Source organism: Xenopus laevis, chromosome 9_10L, assembly GCF_017654675.1.
Source record: "Xenopus laevis strain J_2021 chromosome 9_10L, Xenopus_laevis_v10.1, whole genome shotgun sequence".
Taxonomy (NCBI): domain Eukaryota; kingdom Metazoa; phylum Chordata; class Amphibia; order Anura; family Pipidae; genus Xenopus; species Xenopus laevis.
Window position 1 is genome coordinate 55,011,288 of NC_054387.1, and position 27,191 is coordinate 55,038,478.

Sequence of the window (27,191 nt, forward strand, 5' to 3'; positions counted from 1 at the left end):
GATTCCTACAGGGTGGTGGGTGTCAACCTAATCAAATATGCACTGCATTTATTATTGAGAGTCCCTCTCTCCATTCACTTGCATAGGGCTCTTATTAATTGTAACCCTGTTCTGTGGTGTGTTAAACTAATTGCATCATCACTGCACTTAATTACTGTACGGATCTGTCTTCCTTTAAAGGAGAAACAAACCCCTTATTAAAAAAACCCTACCTCACATAGACTACCCTCCCCCCCCCTAGCCTAGCTGCTACCCTGAGCAAATGCCCCTAAATTTTTCTTGGCTCTTGGTGCAGATTCAGGGATCACGGCAGCCATCTTCCGGGTCTTCTTCCTGCGCTTTGGCAATTTCCGTCAATTTCGGCATATGTGCAATTGTCGCAAACCAGGAAATTGCTCCAACTGCGCATGCGCCACTCCGCCGGTTTCATTCTCAGATTACCAAAGACCCGGAAGTTGCCTGCCGTGAACTCCGATCCCTGAATCTGCACCGAGGGCCAAGTAAAAAGTTAGGGGCATTTGCCCAGGGTAGCAGCTAGGCTGGGGGTGAGATGGGAGGGTAGTCTGTGTGACTATGGGACAACATATGTGAGTGAAATCCCCAAGATTACATATAAAAGAGCACCTAACCTTAGGGATACATTGGTTCGTAGTCATTTCTTCTCCAGAGCGGTTTCCTGTGTGTGTGTCATAAGTGCAAAATGTGCCCCCTGTCAGAGATCACATAATGATGTGAGGGATAGATTTGGAAGGATTATTTTGATTGCAATACTGAGACAGTTGTGTATTTGATCATATGTGACGGCAATAAACTGTATGTGGGGAAAAACAAAACTGAAACTTAGTGGAACACTTTGGGAACTCTACAAAAGCATCAGCTTATGCACGAGCGGATAAAAAAAGATTGTGGTGCAACATAACAGGCACCAAATACCTTGAAAATGATAGGATTGGCACACATACCTAAAATATATGTGTAGGGGACATAACAGGATTTTTTTGATACTCACCGTTAAATCTGTTTCTCTGTAGTCGTAAGGGGGACACAGGGAACCATGGGGTTAAGCTCCATCCTCCAGGAGGCAGGACACTTGAATAATTAAATAAAGGGGCGTGCCCATCAGGCTTTACCCCATACACTGTACATTCCACTTCAGTTTGTTCCAAAAGCTGCTATCGTAGTTAACTTCAAAAACAACTTTCCTAATAGGCAGAAAGCAACCAGTGAAACTGAACAAAAAACTCGACCAAACCGGTCAAAGCTCGTCAAGGGCGGGAAGCCCTGTGTCCCCCTTACGACTACAGAGAAACAGATTTAACGGTGAGTATCAAAAAAATCCTGTTTTCTCTGTCGTCTTAGGGGGACACAGGGAACCATGGGGACTTAACAAAGCAGTCCCAAACAGCATGGTGGGAACGAGCTAACAGTAAAGTACGTGGTTGCAGAGTTAGGAAATCACTGACTGCAACACCTTACGTCCGAGGGCAGCCTCGGCGGAAGAAAAAGTATCAACTTTGTAAAATTTAGAGAATGTGTGAGCGGAGGACCAGGTAGCCGCCCTACAGATCTGTTCCAAGGAAGCAGAGTTTCGCCATGCCCAGGAGGCTCCCACCGCTCTGGTGGAGTGAGCCCTGAGTCCTTCTGGCGGAAATCTTCCCTTTGCGGAATATGCTTGTTTTATAGACTCTCTAATCCACCTTGATATAGTTGACTTGGAAGCTGCCTGACCCCTACGGGGGCCGGATGGGATGACAAACAGAGCCTGAGACTTTCGGAAAGGTTTTGATCGTTCCACATACCATCTTAGTGCTCTAACAACATCCAGATTATGTAATCTGCGTTCCTTATCATTCTTAGGATCTGGGCATAGAGACGGAAGAACAATCTCTTGGTTTACATGAAATGCCGATACTACCTTGGGTAAGAATTCAGGAATCGTGCGAAGAACGGCCTTATCCTTGTGGAAAATTAGGTAAGGAGGGACACACGACAGGGCGCTAATCTCAGACACTCTTCTAGTTGATGATATTGCTACTAGAAACACCACCTTGTAGGTTATCCATGTATCAGATATTGCGTGCATTGGCTCAAATGGAGGATCCAGCATTGCCTCCAGCACTACATTGAGGTCCCAGCTAGCAACTGGTGGCTTGAAAGGCGGCATGATATGAGCCACTCCTTGCAGAAACGTGCGAATCAAGTCTTCATTCGCTAACCGGGATTGAAACAGAATTGACAGAGCCGACACTTGGACTTTAAGAGAACTGAGCTTGAGACCCAGTTGTAGCCCCTGTTGTAGAAAGGATAATATCCTAGGCAATTGCAGTTCCAGAAACGGAAAATGTGATTCTTCGCACCACTTGGAATAGGACTGCCAAACCCTGTGATATGACTTGGCCGATGAAGCTTTTCGAGCCTTCAGCATAGTGGTTATGACCTTCTCATCTAATCCTTGTCTCTGCCAAACGGACCTCTCAATAGCCATCCCGTCAAAGCGAAGAGACCCGGGTTGTGGTGAGCTATGGGACCCTGCTGAAGCAGGTCTGGCCTGCATTTTAGCCGAATTGGTTGCGCTACGGACATCTCCTGCAGGTCGGTGAACCAGGTTCTCCGAGGCCAGTATGGGGCCACTGTTATTACTGTTGACCGAGATTGCTTGATCTTCTTCAGAACCCTTGGCAGCATGGGAAGCGGCGGAAAGACATATGCGAGGTTGAACTGCCAGTTCTGTGTCATGGCATCCACCCCCACTGCTAATGGATCTCTGCAACGGGCGAAAAATCTTGTTACTTTTCGATTGCCTCTTGATGCCATTAGATCTATGCTGGGAGTCCCCCATTGATCTACAAGCTCTTGGAATGTCTCTGGATGTAGCTCCCATTCCCCGGGGTCCAGCTGATTCCGACTGAGAAAGTCCGCTTTTGTGTTGGACACTCCCGGAATATGTATCGCAGACAACTTTACTGAATTGGTTTCTGCCCAGAGCAGAATCTGTCTGGCTTCCGTCAGCGCGGCCCGACTTCTTGTTCCTCCCTGACGATTTATGTACGCCACTGTTGTCGCGTTGTCGCTTTGAATGCGTATTGGGCATGCTCTGAGATGATCTTCCCATTGAATTAGGGCCAGCTTCACTGCTCTCAGTTCCAGAATGTTTATTGGTAGTCTGGCTTCCTCCGGAGACCATCGACCTTGTGCCGACTGCTTGTCCCATGTCGCCCCCCATCCCTGGAGGCTGGCATCCGTGGATATCACCACCCATTCCGGAATTGCCCATGATTGACCTCGGGCTAGGTTCTTGGGGCTCAACCACCATTGAAGTGCCGTCCTTGTCTGCTGTGACAGCGACAGAGGTCGAGAAAGAGATCCCCCTTTCCATGTTGCTAGGATACTGGCTTGAAGAGGTCGCAGGTGTATTTGCGCAAATGGAACTGCCTCTATAGCTGATACCATTGTCCCCAACACTTGCATTGCTTTGTGTATCGTTGTGCTTTGGTTGGTGATTAAGTAGCGGACTTGATCTCTGATTCTGGTCTGCTTGTCTGTGGGTAAGCTCACAGTTTGTTTTATCGTGTCGAACTCCAGGCCTAGAAACATCATTCTGTGACTGGGCTCCGTGTTGGACTTGGACCAGTTGACAGTCCATCCGAATCTCTGGAGTAATTGCACCGCCTTGTTCAGGTCCTCCTTGGCCCTCAACACTGAACTGGCTTTTAGAAGGAGATCGTCCAGATAAGGTGTCACTGAAATCCCCTGTAGCCTTAAAGTGGCCGCTGTTGCTGCCATCAACTTCGTAAAGACTCTGGGGGCGGACGACAGACCGAATGGAAGTGCCACAAATTGGAAGTGCTTGTTCTTGAAGGCAAAACGTAAATAACGATGATGGGGCGGCCATATCGGGACATGAAGGTATGCATCTTTTATATCCAGGGACATCAACAGTTGCCCCTGTTCCATCCCCCGAATGACTGATCTCAATGTTTCCATCTTGAACTTCACCGATCGGATGAACTTGTTGAGACCCTTGAGATCGAGCACTGGTCTGACCGACCCATCCCTCTTTGGCACTGTAAAAAGGTTTGAGTAGAAACCTGAGAATCTCTCTGTAGTTGGTACTGGCCTGATTACTCCGGACCGCTCCAGTCTTTCTATACATTCTAGGAAAGTTAGTGCCTTCTGCGGATTGTGAGGAACCCTGGACATGAAAAATCTTTTGGGGGGCATGGTATTGAAATCTATGTGATATCCTTCTGTCACAATTTCTTTCACCCATACATCCGAAGAATGATGTATCCATTCCTCCCGGAATCGAAGTAACTTGCCCCCTATTTTCTCCAACGATTCCGGAGGGAGTGCCCCGTCAGGCTGAGGTGGGCTTCTCTCCTGTGGGTTTGATGTGTGGCCTGTTGGTCTTCCATGTGGATCTACCTTTGTCTCCCGCCTTTGACCGAAAGTGAGATCGCTGTGGGGAGTTGCTTCGTCTATTAAATCTGCCACTTTGGCCACGAAAAAATTTTCCCCTTCTATTTGAGGTGGTTGCTCTACTTTTGGCCTGCGGTAGGAAGGTACTCTTACCCCCCCGTCGCTTGGGAGATAATTTTCTCTAACTCCTCCCCGAACAGTCTTTGCCCCTTAAAGGGAAGCGAAGTCAGCGACTTCTTGGAGCTGACATCTGCCGACCAATTCTTGAGCCATAAGGTTCTGCGTGCCGCCACAGACAAGGCTGATGTCCGGGCCGTGACTTGTGCAGTGTCCAGAGTGGCATCACAAAGATAGCTAGATGCCTCGGCAATGGCCTGTGCCGATTCTAATAGCTCCTGCCTTGAGGTACCATTCTGAATGTCCTTCACCAGAGCTTCTGACCATGCCTGAACAGCCCTGGACACCCATGCTGACGCTAGACATGGACGCAGCGTCGAACCTGCAGATGAGTAAATTGCATGTAAAAACCCCTCCAGCCGTCTGTCTGAGGAATCTTTGAAAGCCGCTGCATCAGTAACTGGCAGTGTGGTGGACTTTGAGAGTCTAGACACAGGTGCATCGACTACTGGTGGGTTAGACCAAACATTCACTAGCTCTTTAGGAAATGGATATAGTTTATTAAACTTTTTATTCGTCTGAAATTTGTGTTCAGGTGAGTTCCACTCGTTCTGAATCAAACTTTGAAGCTGGTCATTCTCCGGAAAGCAAACAGAAGATTTGTGTTGTCTCTTAATAAATTTGACGCTTCTGCAGTGTGTTTAGGCTTTTGCGAGATATTAAGCACCTCAATCACCCCTTTGATTATGCCGTCTATGTCATGTAGACTGTCACGATCCTTTCCTTCATCCTGAATTTCTTCTTCATCAGCCGAGTCAGACCCAGGGGACTCAATTTCCCCCTCTGACTGAGAAGAAAGCAGCTCAGGAGATGAGTCGTCAGACGCCTCAGGATTCCTAACCTCCACACTAGCATCCTCTATTCGTCTACGTTTGCCACTAGTCCTGTGGTTTAGCCTGACTAGTGTTTTGCCTAGATTTTCTGCAAGAGCAGGTAAACCTTGTAGCGCTGCCAATGACTGTGAGAGCTGGACTGCCCATAGTGGCGCAGGCGGCTCTGCTGCCGCTCCTAATTCTTCCAGAGGCACAGCTGTTACCTCTGCTGGAAGCCCCCCTAAAGCAGTGGTTTCCCCCTGCCCCTTGTTGCAGGACCTGCACAGCGGCTCCCCCTGTCCCCCTGGAATTTTTTGTTGGCATCCAGAACAAGCTAGGTAAGTCACCTGTGCTGATAAGGACCCCTTCCGTCCAGCCCTTGTGAACAGTCCCACTGACTTACCTTCTGCCATAAGGAAAGGTAGAGTGTATTGGGTACTGCCTGACAACACCTAGGAGACCTTAAGCTGAATCGCTTCTGTCTCTGTTTCTCTCTCAGCTGCTCTGTGCTGCTCTGTGCTGCTGCTGCTGAGGCTTTCCGTGCTCAAAATGGCCGCTGGAACGCATATGCGTTCCATTGCGTGTGCGCGCATGCGCACTTGCGCATGCGCAAATGCGCTCCGGTTCGCGCCAAACCAAGATGGCCGCCGAACTGACTGGAGGTGGAACGCAATGCGTTCCACTTCCTGCGCCACACGGAGATGAATGCCAGCAGCGTCGCAGCCTCCTTCTTCCAGCAGCCTGCCTCAATGCGCCTGTTATGGCGCACCTCTTAGGAGCTGCTCTATTTTGCTGAAAACCAAAAACGGACCAGGTAGGAGCCAACTAGCAGGGAGAAACATTACACAGGAGGGCGGACTAGGGTAAAGAGGTGGGGGGGGGGGAGGGATAGTTCCTAAGAACTCTTACGGCAGACAGAACTGCTACAGTGCAGACATTGTGCCACTTACCCCCCCACACCGGCCAGACCCTCTGCTCTGATACATTCAGCGCAGGCAACGTCTAGGTGGTCTTAGCTAATGCTATTGTTGACCCCGGTGTGTTGCTCCTCGTAGGGGGCTGCCTCTATGAAAACAGGTAACCCTGTTTTTCCGGCCTCACCCCGGGTATCAGCTCAATACTGAACGTAGAGACATGCGACGGTCCATCCTCCCGGGAGCAGGACACTTAAAAAACTGAAGTAGAATGTACAGTGTATGGGGTAAAGCCTGATGGGCACGCCCCTTTATTTAATTATTCAAGTGTCCTGCCTCCTGGAGGATGGAGCTTAACCCCATGGTTCCCTGTGTCCCCCTAAGTCGACAGAGAAAGATCAAATTCTGTTACAATGAGAATGTGAATGGATTTTTAATCTCAATTCCCTATTTCTGAATGGGCTTAATGAGACTATCACTTTGGGTGATTTTCTTTCTAAAAATCATTAAAGAACCACAAACACAGACAAATGAAATAACCGTAAACAAAGATGACTAATCATTATAATTTGTATTACTTTTCTTCTTTTATAGGGCCTTCCAGGGTTGGCAGTTTTCAAAATCAGCCTGTCAGTCAAAATACCAACCCAAAATTAGACAAAAGTCATTTCAAACATAGCCCAAAAACAGCACAATATGCACAGTAAGAAAAAAATATGTGTGAAAAAGCCTTAAATCACCCATGCCCACTCTCCAGTTACTAGTATGACTGACGTTGCCCTGCTATTGTGTTATTGTAGTTTTACTTCAACATATGTTGCCAGCTCCAGATTATAGTAAAACTCCATCAAACATTGATGGATCCAGACAATTTAATTAACCCCAGACATGCCAACAAAGAAAAAAAGGGTGTATTACTGTTGTGCGTAGCATGGTGGCAAAACATTTTGAAATGTCCACTCTGTGGCTACATCCCACACTAAGCACTTCATACCCTGTGGCCCCCAATAATTTCATGACAGACACAATAGTGGCCCCCAATAATTTTATGACAGACAGTTGCAGCAAGACTTTGTCATCCAAGGGGCAAACTGGAACCGTGGGCTAGGTGACAAAAATCAGGGCCACATAAAGCTGGACAGTTGGAAGGTTACTTCAACAGAAATGAATTCAGAATGCTGCATTAACTCCAGACACGACCCAGTTGTTTCAGAACCTATAACACAGCCTGTAGCTCCTACAATTCCCAGCAGTAGCTTACAAAATTCAGAATTTGGCAGATACTGTGAGTTTTATGTTCCAAAACAGCTGGAGACAACAATTCACATAGGCCTGATATTATCTTGCCTTACTATGTACAATATCCTGAACAGCACCATCACTGACACCACCTTACCTTACTATAAACAAAATTCCAGTTACAGTGCACTGTTGCTATACTGTTACTATATAATGGTGTGCCCTGACTGTTGCTCTGTGCGATGCCCCAGGGCCTGTAAAGGGCTACTCTGCTTGTTCCCACCTCATTCTATTATTAGGGTAGCAGAGTGAAGAGTTGCAGTACAACACTGGCAGCAAGGAGGGTATCAATAGACAGAAGCCAAGCTGGGATATCATATAATATTTCTCCCACAAACCCAAGTCCCGTAGGAACAGGTACCATCTGTATCACCCTCAGCTAAATGTTGCAAAATTGTATCAGTTTAGAGTCTGCACCTGAATTACTGAGCTGCCAGACTCAAACACCAGAGACACGGACATTCAACTTTAAACTTAGATTTTGGAAAAACAGTAAAAAATAAATAATGGAAAGTAATTGAAAAAAGCCTTTATTTCTGGTCAACAATCTAAAAACATCTGAATTAAAAAAAGTGTTTGGAAGGTGAACAACTCTAAGGGATACTGTCATGGGAAAATATGTTTTTTTTTTACAAAACACATCAGTTAATAGTGCTGCTCCAGCTGAATTCTGCACTGAAATCTGTTTCTCAAAAGAGAAAACAGATTTTTTAATATTTAATTTTGAAATCTGACATGGGGCTAGACATATTGTCAGTTTCCCAGCTGCCCCAAGTCATGTGACTTGTACTCTGATAAACTTCAGTCACTTTTTACTGCAAGTTAGAGTGATATCACCCCCTCCAGCAGCCTAACAACAGAACCAGGGCCGGATTTACATAGCAGATGCCCCTAGGCCCACAGTCATTTGTTGCCCCACCCCCTCCCTTTTATTCAATCAATCAATTCAAGCAATGGGGATTAGTGTACAGGAAATTTTCCCCAGTGTTTCTGAACCAATGTGGGTGTGATTGGGCAGCATTCCGCCCTCTAAAATCCTGCCGCCCTAGGCCCGGGCCTTGGTGGCCTCACCACAAATTCCGGCCTGAACAGAACAGTGGGAAGGTAACCAGATAACAGCTCCCTGATACAAGATAACAGCTCCAGGTATATCTAAGAACAGCACTAAAAGCCAAGTCCCACTGAGACACATTCAGTTACATTGAGTAGGAGAAACAACAGCCTGCCAGAAAGCAGTTCCATCCTAAAGTGCTGGCTCTTCCTGAAAGCACACATACCTCCCAACATTTTGGAAGTAAAAAGAGGGACAAAAAAAATTTTCCCGCACGTAGCGCAGCAATTTTTTTGACCACACCTCTTTCTGTGGCCACACCCCCTGATTACCATGTTTGTTTTACAAAATTTGACAGGTTATGAAAGTTTGAAAATATTTCTCCTTATCCAAACGTGTTTTTGTGTCTCAAAATTGTTACAAAGTATCTTATTTGCACCTGTTAGCTGTTCTGGGCTCTCTGCTAAGAGCCAATTAAGTGAGAAACGTTTCTTTTTCTGGCTGTTCAGTGCAGAGAAAAGAGGGACTTTCCAGTACAAATGAGGGACTGCGGGTTGAGCTGTCAAAAGAGGGACTGTCCCTCCAAAAAAGGGACAGTTGGGAGGTATGAGCACATGACCAGGCAACATTACCTGAGATGGCTGCCTACACACCAATATTATAAATTAAAGGAAAACTATACCCCCAAAACAATGTAGGTCTCTATAAAAAGATATTGCATAAAACAGCTCATATGTAAAAGGGCAATATTTACTTAAATATATACACTAGTTTTATAAGATTCTTTTAATATGCCACTTAATATGCTATAAAGTATCTGTTGCTTTAGTATTCATTTTAGGGGTATAGTTTTCCTTTAAAAAAAAAATACACTTGCAGGTTCAGGAATGAAATTTTACACGGTAGAGAGAATTATGTGCAGTGTAACCTGTGCAATTTAGAGATAAAAATCATGACAGATTTAGCGATAAAAATCATGACAGATGGGGCTCATTTATCAACTCTGGGCAAATTTGCCCATGGGCAGTTACCTATAGCAACCAATCAGTGATTAGCTTTTTAAAGCCAGCTGCAAGTAGAACAATGAATGCAGCAATCTGATTGGTTGCCATCTGTTACTGCCAATGGGCAAATTTGCCCAGTTTTGATAAATGACCCTCAATCCCTTTAGCACAGTGTGGCAGCAGTGGATTAGAACGACAGGTGGCTTTTCCAATAAACTACATGGGAGGGTTGTCAGTGAACTCAGTAGGGGCGCAACTATGCGAGAGCTTAGCATGGTTCCTTTACATTGCATGCTGGGTATTGTAGTTTTTTTTAGCGTATCACCAACCAACAGCTAAAAGAACTACATTACCCAACAAGCAATGGGTACTTAACCGGACCTGCTAAGGCTGAAAACATTTTGCTGGTTTTGTAGTTTGCCCATATATATATATATATATATATATATATATATATATATATATATATATATATATATATATATATATATATATATAACAAGGTTCAGTGAATATTCAATTAGGTTGACACCCACCCTGTGAGACTCTGCAGTCTGCAGACAGGAAGTGGAAGTAAGTGCTGGTCTGTGTTAATAGAAGGGGACGGTGCATTTAAGCTCCACAGTGTTAGAAGCAAAAAGTGAGCGCACGTGACGCTGTAGTTGGAGTGTGCTTCCTGCAAATTGTATCTGTGACACTTCCTCAACAATATGGCGGCGCCCAGTCCGGTCCGTGTGAAGCTGCTCTTCGACTATCCGCCGCCGGCGATTCCTGAGAGCTGTATGTTCTGGCTGCTGCTGGATGCCAAGCGATGCCGGGTAGTGACTGATCTAGCCAGTATCATCCGCCACAAGTACATGGATGGGCAGGGAGGCGGCATCAGCCTGTATGTGGAGGATTGTCTTCTGCCCCCAGGGGAGAGCATCCTAGTCATAAGGGACAATGACTCCATCAGGTACGGGGTGGGGGTCTTGGGATTGTGACAGGTAGAGGGAATGCTGAGTCCTAGGACAGGGACACCATCAGGTGCTGGGGATACTGGGCCCGTTATTCCAACAAGTTATGGGGGATCCTGGGATAGTGACCCCCTCAGGTACAGGGGATCAATGACTCCTATTAGAAAGAGAGGAGTGGGGTGGGGCGTGAATACAAGGAGCAGGGTCCTGGGACCATTGCTCCAGAGAAAGTTTTTTTAGTTTAAGTGGCCTCAGATTTACTCTACTTCTAGGGCCAGATTTAATCTACTTCTAGGGCCAGATGGATAGGACTGTGGATCTGCTGCCCTGCTGCTCCCCATGTTGTGAAGGCACAGGGCGGATTTTGGCTAGAAATACAAAATGTTGCACTTCATCACTGAAATCCCTACACCCGCGCAGAAACAATGCTTCCAGGTGCACGAGTGGAGGAGTTGTGGGGGAGCGGATTCTCGGCCTGAGGTTCTACAGTCATCTGGCCCTAGCTTAATGGTTTTTCTGCCTGTCTTTTAGAGTAAAGTGGGATGGAGCTGCCATAGAGAGAAACCAAGAAGCAGAAACCTGTAACGATGGAGCACAGAACAAATCCAAGAAACGACACTGGAAAAAATCTGAGGATGAATGTGACTCTGGCCATAAAAGAAAGAAGCAGAAAAGCAGCTCTACCCAAGTGGATCTCAAGTCTGGGAAGGATGGCGGTATAAGAGATAAGAGAAAACCAAGTCCCCCAATGGAATGTAATGCTAGTGACCCTGAGGAACTCAGAGAGAGTGGAAGGAAAACGCACAAAGGAAAACGCACAAAGAAAAAATCTGAAGCTCCTATAGAAAACCCACCTGACAAACATAGCAGAAAGTGTCCCCCACAAGCTTCAAACAAAGCCCTAAAGCTGAGTTGGAAGAGACAAACCTCAAGCAGTGATTCTTCTGATACCTCATCCTGCAGTGATCAGCCCACCCCTACTACTCAACAGAAACCTCAGTCATCTGCAAAAAGGCAGAACCAGGCTGCTACCAGGGAGTCGGTTACCCACTCTGTGTCACCCAAGGCTGTAAATGGAATCTCTTCTACGAAGAACAAGAAGGCAGATGCCCCCATCTCTAGTTCTGATATGGACACTGCAGTGGGAGGCAATGAAACGCTTGTTTGTCCTGTGCCACCAGAAGATCTGTCCACTCATATACAGCAGCATTCCCAGTCTCCCACTTCTGATAGTGCAGAGTCAATAGAACTTGTTATTAAAAAGTCCAATGCATCACTGTCTTCATTGACTGATAATAGAGTTGCAGGAGTTTCTGATAAGCTTAGCCCCAACGTTTCTGGAAGAGGCAGAGGGAGAGGAGAAGACTTTTCATGGAGGGGACAGAGGGGCCGTTGGTTCAGAGGTCAAGGTAACAATAGCAATCGAGGAAGAGGACGGGGAGATTCCAGTAATGTCTTCTATAAATACAACACAGAAAAGGAGAAACAGCAGCAGCTTGAAGAATCTGCAACAAATGTCTCCATAATCATACAGGTACCACACACTTTTATGGATCAGGGGGTTGAGAGCCAGATTTAGTGGAGCAGGTCACAGAAAGGATTGGCGACAAAAGGCAAAGAGCACATTTATAGATGGCGAGTAGACTGGAAATATACAATCGTGTGTCACACACACGTCGGTTCCTCGCAAGTGTCTTGTTTTTTAGGGCATATGCTAGTGGTACATGCAATCTTTCACAGACCTGGGTAAACACTGCCTTTATTTACTAGCAGGACATACTGATCTAAAGTAGTGTTCATAGACGAAAGTGTAGTTCTTTTATAATGGTTTACCAAAAAGAGTAAAGGGATGAAGAGGAATTCGGAAACCCACAGCACTCAAATGTGGCATTTGGGAGGGGGGAGTAGGCCTGCATCAGGATGGCCTGTCTGTGGAATACCCGCAATGCAGGTTACAGGTGGAAAGTAGGCTCTGATCCCCCACCTCCCCGAGTGGAAAAGATTTTCCCCTGACCTGGTTGAAACAGCTACTGAGTGATGCCACTTCCGGTTTTGAAGATCTCTGGGTCAAGTTAAAGGGGGAGATAGGCGGGGTAGAGTCGGGTAGTGGAGACTGACCCATAAACACATTACCATTAATGTGTACCATTAGTACACTTTGGGAGTATATTATCACGTCACTGTCTTTAATACGCTTTGGACCTAGGAGGGACTGACCCATAAACCTGTCTTTGGGAATCTGTTTCAGGTTAGAGGGAATGGAAGGAAATTTGAATGAAGCTTTTTGCCCTCCTGGGATCAGCTGGGAGTAGGAGTCATGTGACTCAGGGGTTCCTAATGTTGTATTACTTCCTTCTTTCAACCTGTGCAGCTTTGTAATGATGTTGGTAACCCAGTCCTGTTTGTTTGTGTTTAAGAACCCCCAAGAGACCATGAAAAGGGATTATAGTTCCCTGCCTCTGCTTGCTGCTGCCCCTCAGGTTGGAAAGTTGATTGCCTTTAAGGTAAGTTTTACTGAGAAGTAATTGTTTATTGTTTCCATTTTGTGGAGAGCAAGGTGTAACTCTCAGTTATGGCATGGCAGGGAGTTGGAACCACACAGGGTATAATACCATTCCAGTAACTAATAGATACACCAGAAGTGCAGCTCTGCAGTTAACTTAGTAGGCAGCTACTTTTTTCTCAGAGCCCCTATGAAGCCATCTCAGCCCCCATGAAGTCCTTTCAAGCAATGCACAAGGTTCACCAGTACCTATCCGCAATAATGCATATGGATAGCATTCCTCTTCAGCACACTGCCACATTGCTTATGTAGTTACTGACATAAATTCATCAATTTTAACCTTTGACCAAAACCCCCCAAACCATAACCAATAAATAGGTTTCTTCCTCATGCCAAAGGGCAGTCGGACCTTACCCGTGGTCAGCTTTTTTACTAAGTGTTTATTGTTAAACCTGGATTTTCTTCCTTGCAAACCTTTCTTGCAGCTTTATAATATATCTGCCAGTAAATCCTTCGGGGAGAGAATCTCATTGTAACACAAGTAAAAGAGTAACACACACCACACGCCCTCTACAATAAACTCTCTGAAACTTTATTTGCGAGTAGATCAATCCAGTAGATGATCTTGGGATCTTGGTTTTCGATTGCCCTTTTTGAAGTCCGGAAGCGTTTTGTTTTTTCGCGTTTGGGGCAAATTGTAGAGATTCATATCAGTTTTGCTTTTCTCTGGACCTACTAGTTAGGCAGGTTTCACTTGAACAAAAATGATGTGTGTGTTTTTGTCAAACTGAATTACTGTGTTACTATATTTGTAAAAATGTATATAACAGTGTTAGTACCCTCTGGGCCTTGATGGATTCTGACCCATATACACTTAGCCATAGGAAGCAGCATGGTGGTGCAATTCAGGGATGGGGTCTGAGTTCGATTTCATCCAGGACATTATCTGCAAGAAGTATGTATGTTCTCCCCATGTGTGTGTGGGTTTCCTCTGTGTTTCCTCCCACAACCCAAAAACATACTGGCAGGCTGCTGATAAAACTGACTCTAGAGTGTGACTGTGACAGGGACCTTGTATTGTAAATTCCACTGAGGCATGGATCGATGGAAACTTGACAGGGACCTTAGATTGTATGCTCCACTGTGGCAGGGACTAATATTAATAATATATACTGTCTGTACAGCACTGCGGAATATATATATATATATATATATATATATATATATATATATATATATATATATATATATATATATATATATATATATATATATATATATATATATATTTAGAAAATGTATCTCTTCTCTCTTTCCAACAGCTCCTTGAGGTGTCCGAAAATTACACCCCAGAGGTCTCCGAGTACAAGGTAGTGCTATAACCCTCAGTGCTGTGTATGTCCTATTGTGTGGTCTGGTCCTAAACTCTGCACAGGCCAGCATTCTTTTTTCTCTGGACAGCCGGTGGCAAGGCTAGCACCATTAACTGCATTTCATACAAGGCAGGCTTGCAATCAGCCTTCAATGACTGGTCAAAAAATTGCTTGAAACCTGATAATGTGGGGAACATTGTGCTAAACAATGTGTCTGTGAAAATGTCACATAGGGGCCGATTCACTAAGGGTCGAATTTCGAAGTTAAAAATACTTCGAAATTCGACCCTCGGATTGAAATCCTTCGACTTCGAATATCGAAGTCGAAGGATTTAGCGCTAATCCTGCGATCGATCGATCGAAGGATTTTCCGTTCGATCGAACGATTAAATCCTTCGAATCGAACGATTCGAAGGATTTTAATCCAACGATCGAAGGAAAATCCTTCGATCAAAAAATCACAGGCAAGCCTATGGGGACCTTCCCCATAGGCTAACATTGACTTCGGTAGCTTTTAGCTGCCGAAGTAGGGGGTCGAAGTTTTTTTTAAAGGGGAAGTACTTCGACTATCGAATGGTCGAATAGTCGAACGATTTTTCGTTCGATTCGTTCGATTTCGTTCGAATTCGAACGAATTTAACCAATTCGATGGTCGAAGTACCCAAAAAATACTTCGAAATTCGAAGTATTTTTCATTCGAATCCTTCACTCGAGCTTAGTGAATCAGCCCCATAGTGTCATATCAAAAAAAAAAGTTTCCATTTAGCCAGGTCAGATCTTGGATGGTGGCACATGGGGAGATTTTGTCCCCTGCGATAAATCTTTGCTACTGTGGGAGACTTATCACCCCAAAATGCCTTCCCACTGGCAAGAATGTGAATCTCCGGCAGGATGATACACGTCCCTTTTATTTTCCAAAGTTTATGCCATCCCGCCAATGATTCACATCCTTGCTGATGTGAAGGCACAGAGCTACTAGTAGAAGCCACTTGTCACGGCTACAAAAAAAGACAATATTGATAATTGGATTTTCTAAGACACTACATATGTTTTAGCAGAGGCAGTTATCTGTATTGTCTATGAGAGGGTATTTTGTAGCCACAACAATTATCTGTAAAAAAAAAAAAAAAAAAAAAAAAAAAAAAATACACTGCCATAGACAATACTGAGAGTTGCATGTAGTCTTAGTAAAGCCAATTATCACTATTGTTTGTTTTTTGTAGCCATAAGTAGCTGCTACTAGTTGCTCTCTTTCTGACTCCAAGAGGATGATTGCCTAGATCAACTTTGTACGAAGTGTTGTGTTCAGTAACACTGTAATTTCTCCCTTGCTAAAAAGGCATCCAATCCTTCCTTGAAGCTATGTAATGTAGCTACCAGTACAGCTGCTTCAGAGAAAGAATCCCCTTTTTACTAGCGATATACTTGTTGAATTAGTCCTTTGTGTGAAGCAATCGGTTCCTTATTTTGTCTTGTTTAGTGCTGTTTTAAAAACCTTGTACAGGTATGGGATCCATTATCCAGAAAGCTCCAAATCACAGAAAGGTCACCCCCCAGATTCAATTGTATCCATATGATCCAACATTTCCTTTTTCTCTGTAATAATAAAACAGTACATTGTACTTGATCTAAAATAATATATTGTTAATCCTTACCAGAAACAAAACCAGCCAATTGGGTTTATTTAATGTTTACATCTAGCAGACCTAAGGCAGGGGTGCCCAAAAGGTAGACCTTTAGCTGGTGATCAGTAGATCTCAAGACATTGTCATCAAACATCTTGTTTAAGGGGTAGTTCACACAAGGAGATTCGGGGAGATATTTTTGCTCAGAAGACAAGGCGATTAGTCGTTTGGCGACAAAATCTCCCCGGAGCTCCTCCCCGAACCCGAACTGTCCCAGCGTGTCTTCCCATAGGCTATAATGAAAAGTCGCCTGCGCTAAAGCACACGTGGCAATGCGTTTTCCGAAGTTGCCTTACGGAGGAAACTTCGGGCGAATTCGGAAAATACATCGCCGCATCTTGTCTAAGGGTGAGTTCACACGTGGAAATTCGGGGAGATTTTGTCGTCTGGCGACTAATCGCCTCGTCTTCTGAGCGACAATCTTGCCAAACTGCCTCAGCGTGTCTTCCCATAGGCTATAATGAAAAGTCGACTGCGCTAAAGCACACACGGCGATGCGTTTTCCGAAGTTGCCTCACGGAGGAAACTTCGGTGACTTCAGAAAACGCATCGCCGCGTGTGCTTTAGCGCAGGTGACTTTTCATTATAGCCTATGGGAAGACACGCTGAGGCAGTTCGGGGAGATTGACGTTCAGAAGAGGAGGCAATTAGTCGCCAGGCGACAAAATTTCCTTGTGTGAACTAACCCTAAATCACCCTCCTGTTTCATGCTTTTCATTCAGATATTTATTATGATAAGATTACATAAGAAATAGTTGTTTGTTAAATATTCATTTTATCATAAATCATTCATCAAGGTTTACATCAATATTTAAGTAATATTTTCCATGGAAAAGAATGCTAACAATGTTTTATGGATGTAGATAATAATGGGACAGCACTTAAAGTAGACCTCGCATTAGTAAATTATGGGCACTCCTGACCTAAGGTATGAAGATCCAAATTACGAAATGATCCATTATCTGGAAAACCCAGGTCACAAGCATTCTGGATAACAGGTCCCATACCTGTATTTACAGGCACTAAAAGAAATGCCTGTGCTATCTATAATTGTAATGTATTAATGCTAAATACTTATACAGCTGTAATGTGTGACCCAACTTGTATCCTTTTGTATATTCCAGGAAGGGAAGATACTAAGTTTTGATCCTGTGACAAAACAGATTGAAATGGAAATTATTTCACAGCAAACAAGTAGGTCCTTAGGAATTCCTTACCCTGCCCACCAATTCACAAAACAGATACCCAACCACCCATATACCTACTGCTAGTAATGGTTACCTCCCACCCTACATCAGTGTATGTCCTGTTTCTATTGGCAGTGAGGAAGCCTGGAAAGTTTGATGTTGTCTATCAGTCGGAAGATGGGGAGGATATTGTAGAATACGCGGTGCCACAGGAGAGCAAGGTAAGTGCCATCACTCTGAAACTTCCATTTTGTCTCCAGATCCAGAAACTACTGGGTTATGTGACATTCACGGCATCACTGGTGGGGTTGCTTAAAGCTATTGCCACTATTTTTGTACTGTTTGGATTTCCTTTCTGGCAAACAGCAGCAGTCCTGTCTTGCTTTATGGAAGTGATTGTAGGAGTACCCTGGGGATCATTAATATCAATAGTTACATAGTTTAAAATGGGTGTTTTTGGGGATTGTCCAATGTGGCATTTGACCTTCAGTGAGTGAAACCTCCAGCAGTAGACACTGATGAGTTGTACTTTTCATTTCAGGTGATGCTGAACTGGAACACACTCATAGAGCCCAGGTTGCTGATGGAAAAGGAATCCCAAGTGCAGTGCTGACTTCCCCCTTGGACTTGCACAAATGCAGTAGTCTGATCCAAGGCCTGTCGCATAGTCGTATCATGCGGATACAAGAGAGCAAAAAGGCTGCCCTTCACATGATGCAATTCTTAACTACTCTTCCTGTTTGCAGTGTGCACTTCCTGTGACATGGCTGTGTTGCTGTGAGTCTGTCTGTCATGCATTCAGAGTAAAGTTCTGGTTCTGTGCTGCCTTAACATTAAGTGCTATACTACAGGCCAGGCACCGGCTGCCCAACTTCCTTGCCAGGAAATTTACACATTAAATGGCAAAGGGACCACGGGCAGAACTGATACGTACATAATAACTTCTCCAACTCAGCACTGTATTGGACCCCTAGCTGTGCCACTGCTCGTTGGCACTCTGAGTGCACACTGCTCGACTGAGCCTACTGTCCTGTACAGAATGTTTTAGAGTCCAATTTTGTAATAAAATGATTCATGATTTACTTGCTGTTTGGCTATTTATGAGCAAGATCATTCTGGTGTTGCTCCAGCTGCTCTTTCTGTTAGTGCTCCTTATGACCAGAGGTTGAGTTGCTGCACATGCACAGTGGGTAAACTAGGTAATAATCTGTATGCCATGTGTATTTGACAAGTCAATGCCCCAGCACTCTTAAGAGTGAGGATATTTTGTATGTGCAGGACAGGAGTTAACCTCCAGTGTACCCTGTTGGGCAGTTGTAACTTTCATTGTGTATATAGTGCCAGTGTCTCCCACAGTCCGTTATAGAGTAAAGGTGGCCATAGACGTAACAATCCCAATCTTTCATGCAACCCTTGGTCACAGGAAAGATTGTTTTTATTACAGACACTTAGAGCTGAGCTGTCAGATATTACACATAAAAACAATAGAATTCTACCTGTATCTGTCAATTCAGCAGTAAACACTGTCCGATTAAAATTTTCAGACTTGGCGATCGATGAGCCGAGGGATATCTAAAGGTGGCCATACATGGGCAGATTAAAGTTGCTGATATCGGTCCTTTAGACCAATTCTGCTGCTTATTTGCCCGTGTATGGGGCGTTCCGACAGATCTCCCCGATTCACATCCGGCCAAATATCGGCAGATATCAGGCAGGTTTGATTTTTCTTGGCGATCAAGGACTGCATCAGATAGTTGATGTGGTCTGCGCCCATTTCCTTAACTGTAATCTGATCGGATTAACCGGATATCGCCCTGCTTTTGATGGGTATATCGGGTTAAGATCTGCTTATTTGGCGACCTTATCAAATGAACGGATTTTATTGTGTATGGCCACCTTAAAGGTGGCCATAGACTTAAAGATCCGCTCGTTTGGCGACATCGCCAAACGAGCGGATCTTTTCCCGAAATGCCACTAAACTGCGTGGCTATATCGGGGGTAATTCGAACGTTCGGCCTTATGGCCGAACGATCGAATTACGATGCGCCAAGCGGCTCCGACGGGTCGGTCGGGTAAAAATCCAACCTTCCCGATCGATATCGTGGCCAGATATCGATCGGGATGACCCGTCGGAAGCCCCCATACACGGGCAGATAAGCTGTCAAATCGGTCCAAACGACCGATATCGGCAGCTTTATCTGCCCGTGTATGGCCACCTTTAGTCTTTTTCCGATATCGGCCTGCTCGTCTTCCCCCATACACACAGTACACACCAAATATCATACAAAGTATAAACGAATATCTGTACGTCTGTGGCCACCTTTAGGGATACAAACACAGAGTAACAGGTACATATAAGACAATGTATTACAACTGGATATAATTAGGAAATAGGGGGCCTCACAAGAGTTTACAATCTATGAGGGGGAGGAAGTGAGACGTGTGTGTGTGTGTATTTCCGTGTATTTCCTGTTGGTTAGGATTTAATGGTCAGTACATAGTTACAGCTGGAGAACCTGTTGAACCTGTTAATGAGGAGTAAGTGGGTAGGGAGGTGGCCACGTTGCTTTGTGTTAGCTTAACCATTTTAATGAAAATGTGGGTGTTAATTGATTGTTTAAATTCCTGACTCCTCATGGTGCATCACAGGACTCTTTGGCCCCATTTGTGATGTTGCCCATAGCAACCAATTAGCAATTAGATTTCAATAGAAAACAAAAGCAAACATCTAAGTTGTTACCTTGAGCAACATCACCAGTAATGTTTCCACTTTTTACACAACATGATAAACAGGCCCCTTATTGTTTCTACATTGTAAATATCAATAAGATATTGTGAGTCTGAGTGAGTTCCTTCAGGGCTTTCAGTGAGCAAACATTTAGTCACTCAGTGAGATTTGTTCTCTTCTTGTCAGTAGAAAAAGCTTAAAGGAGCCACACAGCACACCATGTTGTTTGCAGATAGGAAACGTACCCCTTTTATTGTAATCACCTGTGCAGGCCCGGATTTGTAGTAAAGCCACAAAGGCCCAGGCCTAGGCTGGCAGAATTTCAGGTGCGGCATGCCGCCCAGCTGCATCCAAATCAGATAGGAGCACTGGAGACTGGCATGCGGAAGATTTAAAAATCTCCTGCATGTCTCCAGTGCTGGATAAATTAGATGCAAAGGAAGTGGGGGTTGAGGGTGATGAGTGGAGCAGGCCTAGGGGTGCCAGGTTAGTAAATCCGGACATGTACATGTGTATCCCTATAGTCGCTCAGTATGGGTTCTCTTTCTGTCAGCCACTATTTTGCATGGCTCAAGTGTCTTCCTGTCATCCATTAGTGTGCACACCTCCAGTCACTACATTCAGTCAAAGTGCATCTTCCCCCTCCAGCAAGTCAGTGCTGGCTAATGTGTGAGTGTGTGCTATTTCGCTTGAGTGTGTGTGCTCCTTCCCTCAAAAATTCCCTAAATTTACCTTGAGTGCGTGATTTTGTGCTCCTTCCCTCTTGTGAGTGAGCAGTGCGCTTTACCTCTAGTTAGCTTACTCTCCTTCCCTCTAGTGAGTTGGTGAGTGCTCCTTCCCTATTGGGAGTGAGCGTGTGCTCCTTCCCTGTAGTTGGTGGGTGTGTGCCTTCCCACTAGTGAGTGATTGTGTGCTCCTTCCCTCTAGTGAGTGAACATGTGATCCTTCCTTCTTGTGAACCTTCATGTGCTCCTTCCCCCTTGTGAGTGAGCGTGTACTCCTTCCCTCTTGTGAGTGAGCGTGTGCTCCTTCTCTCATGAGTGAGTGTGTGCTCCTTCCCTCTCGTGAGTGAGCATGTGCTCCTTCCCTCTCATGAGCGTGTGCTCCTTCCCTCTCATGAGCGTGTGCTCCTTCCCTCTTATGAGTGGGCCTGCACTCTTTCCCTCTAGTGATTCTGTGCTCTTTCCCTCTAGTGATTGTGTGTTTCTTCCCTCTAGTGAGTGAGTGGGTGCTCCTTCCCTGTAGTGAGTGTGTGTTCTTCCCTCTTATAAACATGCGCTCCTTCCATTCTTCCCTCTAGTGTGCTCCTTCCCTCTAGAGAATGAGTGTGTTCTCCTTCCCTCTAGGGAGTGAGTGTGTGCTGATTCCCTTTAGTGTGTGTTATTTCCTCCCTCTAATGAGCGAGTTTGTTCCCCTTCCCTCTAAGGACTCTGGAGCGAGTGCGTGCCCCTTCACTGTAGTGTGCCAGTGAGCTAGTAGATATGCTGTAGCTCTTTGAACCCTCTTTTTTTCTAGTTTCTCACTGTGATCTTTGCCTTCCTGCAGCCAGCCCATTCCCACTTCTCTCATCTTTTGGCCAGCATGGCCCAATCATTGGAGAGCTTGGCCTAAAGTCATTTTAATCTTCAGAACCGCCATGACATATTCAAAAATGGAGAATTGCAAAGATGTCCACTTCCATGCCACTTTTCTTGGCCAGGCTGGAACGAGATGGATCGAACATGGGTCATCCCTGTCTGTGCATATATACTTTGAAATTAGTGACCTCATACCTCCCAACTGTCCCATTTTCAGCGGGACAGTCACGCTTTTGACAACTCAACCCGCAGTCTGGCATTTATACTGAAATGTCCTGACTTTCTATGCACCGAACAACCAGAAAAAGAAGACGTTTCTAACTTAATTGGCTTTTGACAGAGAGCCCAGAACAGCCACCAGGTGCAACTATGATACTTTTGTAACAATTTTGAGATAAGCAATTAAGTAATTGTAACAATTTAAATAAACAGGTCTCTTAGGAAAACAGACTCGCAGCAATTCACCTTCATTAGCAAAACTGTAATAACTGAAAAAAAACACACAAACATGTTCAAACTTTCATAACCTGCCAAATTTTGTAAAATTAACATGGTAATTAGGGGGTGTGGCCACAAAAAGAGCGTGGTTAAAAGAAATTCCAATGCTAGGAGCTGCAACTTCCCCCCCCCCTCTTTTTATTTCCAAAATGTTGGGAGGTAAAGCTAAAGTACCATAACTCTTTAAAGCATTAGTTACTTATTCACTGGACACAATAATGCCACTTTGCTGCCACTTTTCACGCCCAGAGCCATTTTAGACGAGGCTGGAACACATTAGATTCCAGATTCCCATAATAACTGGCCACTCCCCCTGATTATAACCCTGGGCCAATGTCTCCGCTTATATACCAATTACTCACGGGGCATGAGGTCGGCAGCTGTAGGGGTGGAACTACAAGTCCCAGAACGGCTTTGTGTTTAGATGAGGAGGGGCAATGCTAGAAATTGACGTTCTTTTTTTCACTGCTTCCTGACCTAGCATACATCACATCAAACGAAACCTGTGTTGTGTCTGGGAGGGATTTCCCCCAAATCACATGAGCACTTTCAACCAATCATCTTCCACCTATCCACAGAGTCGCAACTACTGTCAGTTTAGAGACAAAGTATCGACGAGAGATTTGTGAGTGAGTGAGCGCTCCTTTCTTACAGAAACAGTGAGTATGGGCTTTCTTCCTTTTAGCCATTAGTCTGTGCGTCAATAAGTATGGGTTTTCTTCTTGTCGCTCCTTCTAACCAGTGGCTCGTGACCAATATGACTCATAGTTAAAGAACATTGAACGGGGTGCAATGAGGAAGTGACCACAAAATTCACATAGACAAATACAAGAGTCCTCTGCACTCAACCCATTATCAATATATTTAAGACAGAGACATTTTGTGCATACTGCTAATGAAAAATGCCTTACCCTTTAAACAAAACAGGGATTGTTTGTACGGAAGGCATTTTAGGACATCCTGCAGCAAAATACATCTCCTTCATGCGATGTCATATGCCTTCTGAATGGCGCATCGGTTGCTTTTACCGTCACTCATCGTCCAAATCTGCAATCACACCTCCGTCCTCTACCCTCCCTTCCCAGCCGTCAGTCATACGAACTCCGCCCTCAGCCTTCTGCCCTCGGTCCTTAGCCTTCCGCCATCAGTCCTCCATCCTAGCCCTCAGTCCTCTGTCTTCTGCCCTCAGCCCTCTTCCTCAGCACCGTTTCTGACGAGGCGGCTCCTGCAATGCCACTCCCCCTCGCCGACTTACCTGTAGGCAGGGGAGGCAGGAACACTGTTGCGGAGAGTGCAATTGCGCTCTCTTGCAATAGTACAGCCAAATTTCCGGTTTAAAAACCGTAAATTTGGCTCTTAAAGGTGCAGGGGCGGCTTTTTGCTGCCCCTGGAATCCTCTCTGGCGCTGCCGCCTGAGGCAAGCGGCTCAGCTCGCCTCATTGGCGGAGCGCCCCTGCTCTTCCTTTTAGTCCTCTTCCTTCCACCCTCAGCACTCCCCCCTCAGATCTCTCTTTTCAGCCGACAGTCTTATCCATAAGTTTCTAAAGTGGTGAGCGAGGGAGGAGGATGGAGGGCTGACGACAGAAGACGAGGGCGGAAGGCTGAGGGCAGAAGGCTGAGAGCTGTGTTCGTATGACTGACGGCTGAGAGGGAGGGTAGAGGACGGAGGTGTGACTGCAGATTTGGACGATTGGTGACGGTAAAAGCAACCGATGCGCCATTCCGAAGGCATAGGACATCGCATGATGGATATGTATTTCACTGCAGGATGTCCTAAAATGCGTTCCGTATGTTTGTCCATATATTGCAATATATTTAAGCTGGCCAACTACGTCTGACTATCTATCTGGCCAATCTGGGAGCTACAACTGGCCTGGCCACTTCTCCTTTATAAACTCCATCTAGAGTCAGGTGATCCCACTGGTCCCTTTATAAAATGTATAATGAAGCAATAGAATTCCTAATGAATCAGATGCAAGTTGAGCGTAGGACTGGCCAGTTATGGGATGACTTTGACGTAGTTGGCCATCTTAAATTTATTGCAATTTATGGACAAACAATCCCTGTTTTGTTTAAAGGGTAAGGCATTTTTAGTAGCTTAAGGCATAAAATGTTTCAATGTCCTTAACCCTTTAAGTGCCACCCCACGTAGAATCTACGTTCTGTGGGGATGGCACTTGAAATGCCACAGAACGTAGATTCTACGTTCTGCAGCATTTCAGGGTTAGGGAACGGAGGAGCGGCTTTTCAAGCCGCTTGCTCCGTTCCTCTTCGTTCCCCAGCCCCCAGGCAACGAGCAGGGGCCGGGAACGAGTGGCCCCTGAGGCGCGATCGCCCAGGGGCCCCAAATGCAGCAGCAGACACGTGCACACTGCGTGTCCTGCTGCTGCTTTCACTTCCTGAGCCAAAGCTCCGCCCCCTCTCAACGGATCTTCCTGGGAGATGCAGCATTTTCTTCCTCCAGCCCTGCACAACGATCTGGACCTGCTTCCCCCAGGTTAGTGCCCATCCACACACAGAAACACACACAAACACACACTTATTTTCCCATTACACACTTACATTCACACTTACACACAATCACATACATTTTTGGGGGATCAGGGGGGTCACACACATTCACAGCACCCCCACACGCTTGCACACACACACAACATGCAATTGGTCAGTTGTACACACACACATACACACTTGCACTGTTGTGTATTTTTTTTTTTTTTCTTATCGCATCGTCTGTTTTTTTTTGCTGAAAAAACTGTTTTATTGCCATTGTGAATAGCGTATTCGCTAATTGCACTGCGCAATACCTTTTGTATGTTATTTTGGTGATTATACTGCAATTTGGGTGATTTTGGTGCATTTTTAGACATTTTATTGCATGTTTTGCCATTTTATTAAATTTTCAGCTTTGCAAAGGTGTTGTTCCCCTTTTTCTGTCTGTAAAACCTATTTGGCCATGCTAAAATTATCAAAAATTGATTCTGACTGCTGATTACAGTAGGCGAAAAAAAAAAAAGCATTGATTTTTGCGGTTTTGTTGGATTTTAGGGATTTTTGTTACTTCATTTTGACCTTGGAAATTTTGTCTGCTATATAACCATTTGGAGGTCTCTGTGTACAAAATAGTTTGGTAAATCTTTTCATATCAGGCATCAAACTGTTCAGTACACTCCTTGCTTTCATATTTAGGATGACTTTTGCTGGTACGTTACAAAATGTGGGGTATATAATGGGGTAAAATGCAAGCTTTGTGACTATTTTCAGAATTTCCATAAAAAGCGTTATGTTTAGCATTGCTTTGCGGTTTTGTAGTTTGCAGTAGAAAATTGTAATTACCTGCTTTAGATTCGTCTGAATGTGTACTTTCAGAAAATATATGGGTTTCTAGGGTCTCCATACTGTTAGGGGGTCTTATGGTGCATAATGCACATACCAGGTGTTGTATTGTAGCAGTCAGAGTGTCATATGTGAAAATTCATATGTACTATTTTCATTTGGGCGTCTCTGTATGCCACCTAGTTTGGTAAATCTTTTCATATCAGGCATCACACTGTTCAGTACACTCCTGGCTTTCATATTGAGGATGACTTTTGCTGGTACGTTACAAAATGTGGGGTATATAATGGGGTAAAATGCAAGCTTTGTGACTATTTTTCAGAAATTCCATAAAAAGCGTTATGTTTAGCATTGCTTTGTGGTTTTGTAGTTTGCAGTAGAAAGATGTAATTACTTGCTTTAGATTCGTCTGAATGTGTGCTTTCAGAAAATATATGGTTTTCTAGGGTCTCTATACTGTTAGGGGGTCTTATGGTGCATAATGCACATACCAGGTGCTTGTATTGTAGCAGTCAGAGTGTCATATGTGAAAATTCATATGTACTATTTTCATTTGGGAGATTTTTGTGGGGTAAAAACACAGAAATATATATTTACCCCCCAAAACCATATATTTTTGGAAAGTACACATTCTACCGAATCTAAAATGAGTACCCATGCCTTTCTGCTCCAAACTACTGAGTCGCAAGGCCTTCCCAAAATTGACGGTTTTGGTGAAATATCTGAAAATTGCCTCAAAGCTTCGACTTCCCAGCACCATATTACCCATGTATCATTACGTACCAAGAAAAAGCACCCTAAATATGATTGCCAGGGTTCCTCCAAACAGTTTGGTGGCCATTGTTCATAGGTTTACCAAAGTATCTTGCATTTAGAGGCCCCAAAATGAAGTTAGCGCATATAAATAGTCCTGTAGGTAACTTCAGCTAAATCAACACATTGACTGCATTTTTTGTGGGGTAAAAACACAGAAATATATGTTTACCCCCAAAACCATATATTTTTGGAAAGTACACATTCTACCGAATCTAAAATGGGTACCCATGCCTTTCTGCTCCAAACTACTGAGTCGCAAGGCCTTCCCAAAATTGTCGGTTTTGGTGAAATATCTAAAAATTGCCTCAAAGCTTCAAATTCCCAGCACCATATCACCCATGTATCATTACGTACCAAGAAAAAGCACCCTAAATATGATTGCCAGGGTTCCTCCAAACAGTTTGGTGGCCATTGTTCATAAGTTTACCAAAGAATCTGGCATTTAGAGGCCCCAAAATGAAGTTAGTGCATATAAATAGTCCTGTGGGTAACTTCAGCTAATAACTTCATTTCGGGGACTCTAAATGCCAGATTCTTGGTAAACCTATGAACAATGGCCACCAAACTGTTTGGAGGAACCCTGGCAATCATATTTAGGGTGCTTTTTCTTGGTACGTAATGATACATGGGTGATATGGTGCTGGGAAGTTGAAGCTTTGAGACAATTTTCAGATATTTCACCAAAACCGTCGATTTTGGGAAGGCCTTGCGACTCAGTAGTTTGGAGCAGAAAGGCATGGGTACTCATTTTAGATTCGGTAGAATGTGTACTTTCCAAAAATATATGGTTTTGGGGGGTTAACATATATTTCTGTGTTTTTACCCCACAAAAAATGCAGTCAATGTGTTGATTTTT

General features: G+C 44.6%; 3 protein-coding genes across 5 annotated transcripts in view; 2 read left to right on the top strand and 1 right to left on the bottom strand.

Annotated features, from left to right (window-relative positions):
• Positions 1–286: 286 nt before the first annotated feature.
• LOC121398141 lies at positions 287–4,560 on the bottom strand. Its single transcript, XM_041576798.1, has 2 exons — positions 1,010–4,560; positions 287–709 (listed from the first exon to the last, which is right to left on the bottom strand). The coding sequence occupies exon 1, from the start codon at positions 4,292–4,294 to the stop codon at positions 1,448–1,450; it is 2,847 nt and encodes a 948-aa protein (XP_041432732.1). The 5' UTR covers positions 4,295–4,560; the 3' UTR covers positions 287–709; positions 1,010–1,447.
• A 5,599-nt stretch (positions 4,561–10,159) lies between these two features.
• On the top strand, positions 10,160–18,462 carry coil.L (coilin L homeolog). Its single transcript, NM_001088122.1, is given in 7 exon segments — positions 10,160–10,631; positions 11,164–12,166; positions 13,050–13,136; positions 14,458–14,505; positions 17,318–17,387; positions 17,516–17,601; positions 17,922–18,462. Coding segments are annotated over 7 exon segments (1,611 nt in total). The 5' UTR covers positions 10,160–10,386; the 3' UTR covers positions 17,994–18,462.
• Positions 18,463–22,547: 4,085 nt separating this feature from the next.
• The window catches only part of trim25.L (tripartite motif containing 25 L homeolog), a 29,816-nt gene continuing 25,172 nt past the window's right edge, over positions 22,548–27,191 (top strand). Inside the window, exon 1 of one of the 3 annotated variants that reach the window (XM_018235574.2) lies at positions 22,548–22,842. The gene's annotated coding sequence lies outside the window, so the exon portion shown is untranslated. The remainder of the gene's footprint in view (positions 22,843–27,191) is intronic. The other 2 variants (XM_018235572.2, XM_018235571.2) reach the window with 2 other exon arrangements.

Coding starts and splice junctions, on each gene's coding strand:
- LOC121398141 (XM_041576798.1), bottom strand. CDS start 4,294: ATGGATACATCATTCTTCGGATGTATGGGTGAAAGAAATTGTGACAGA.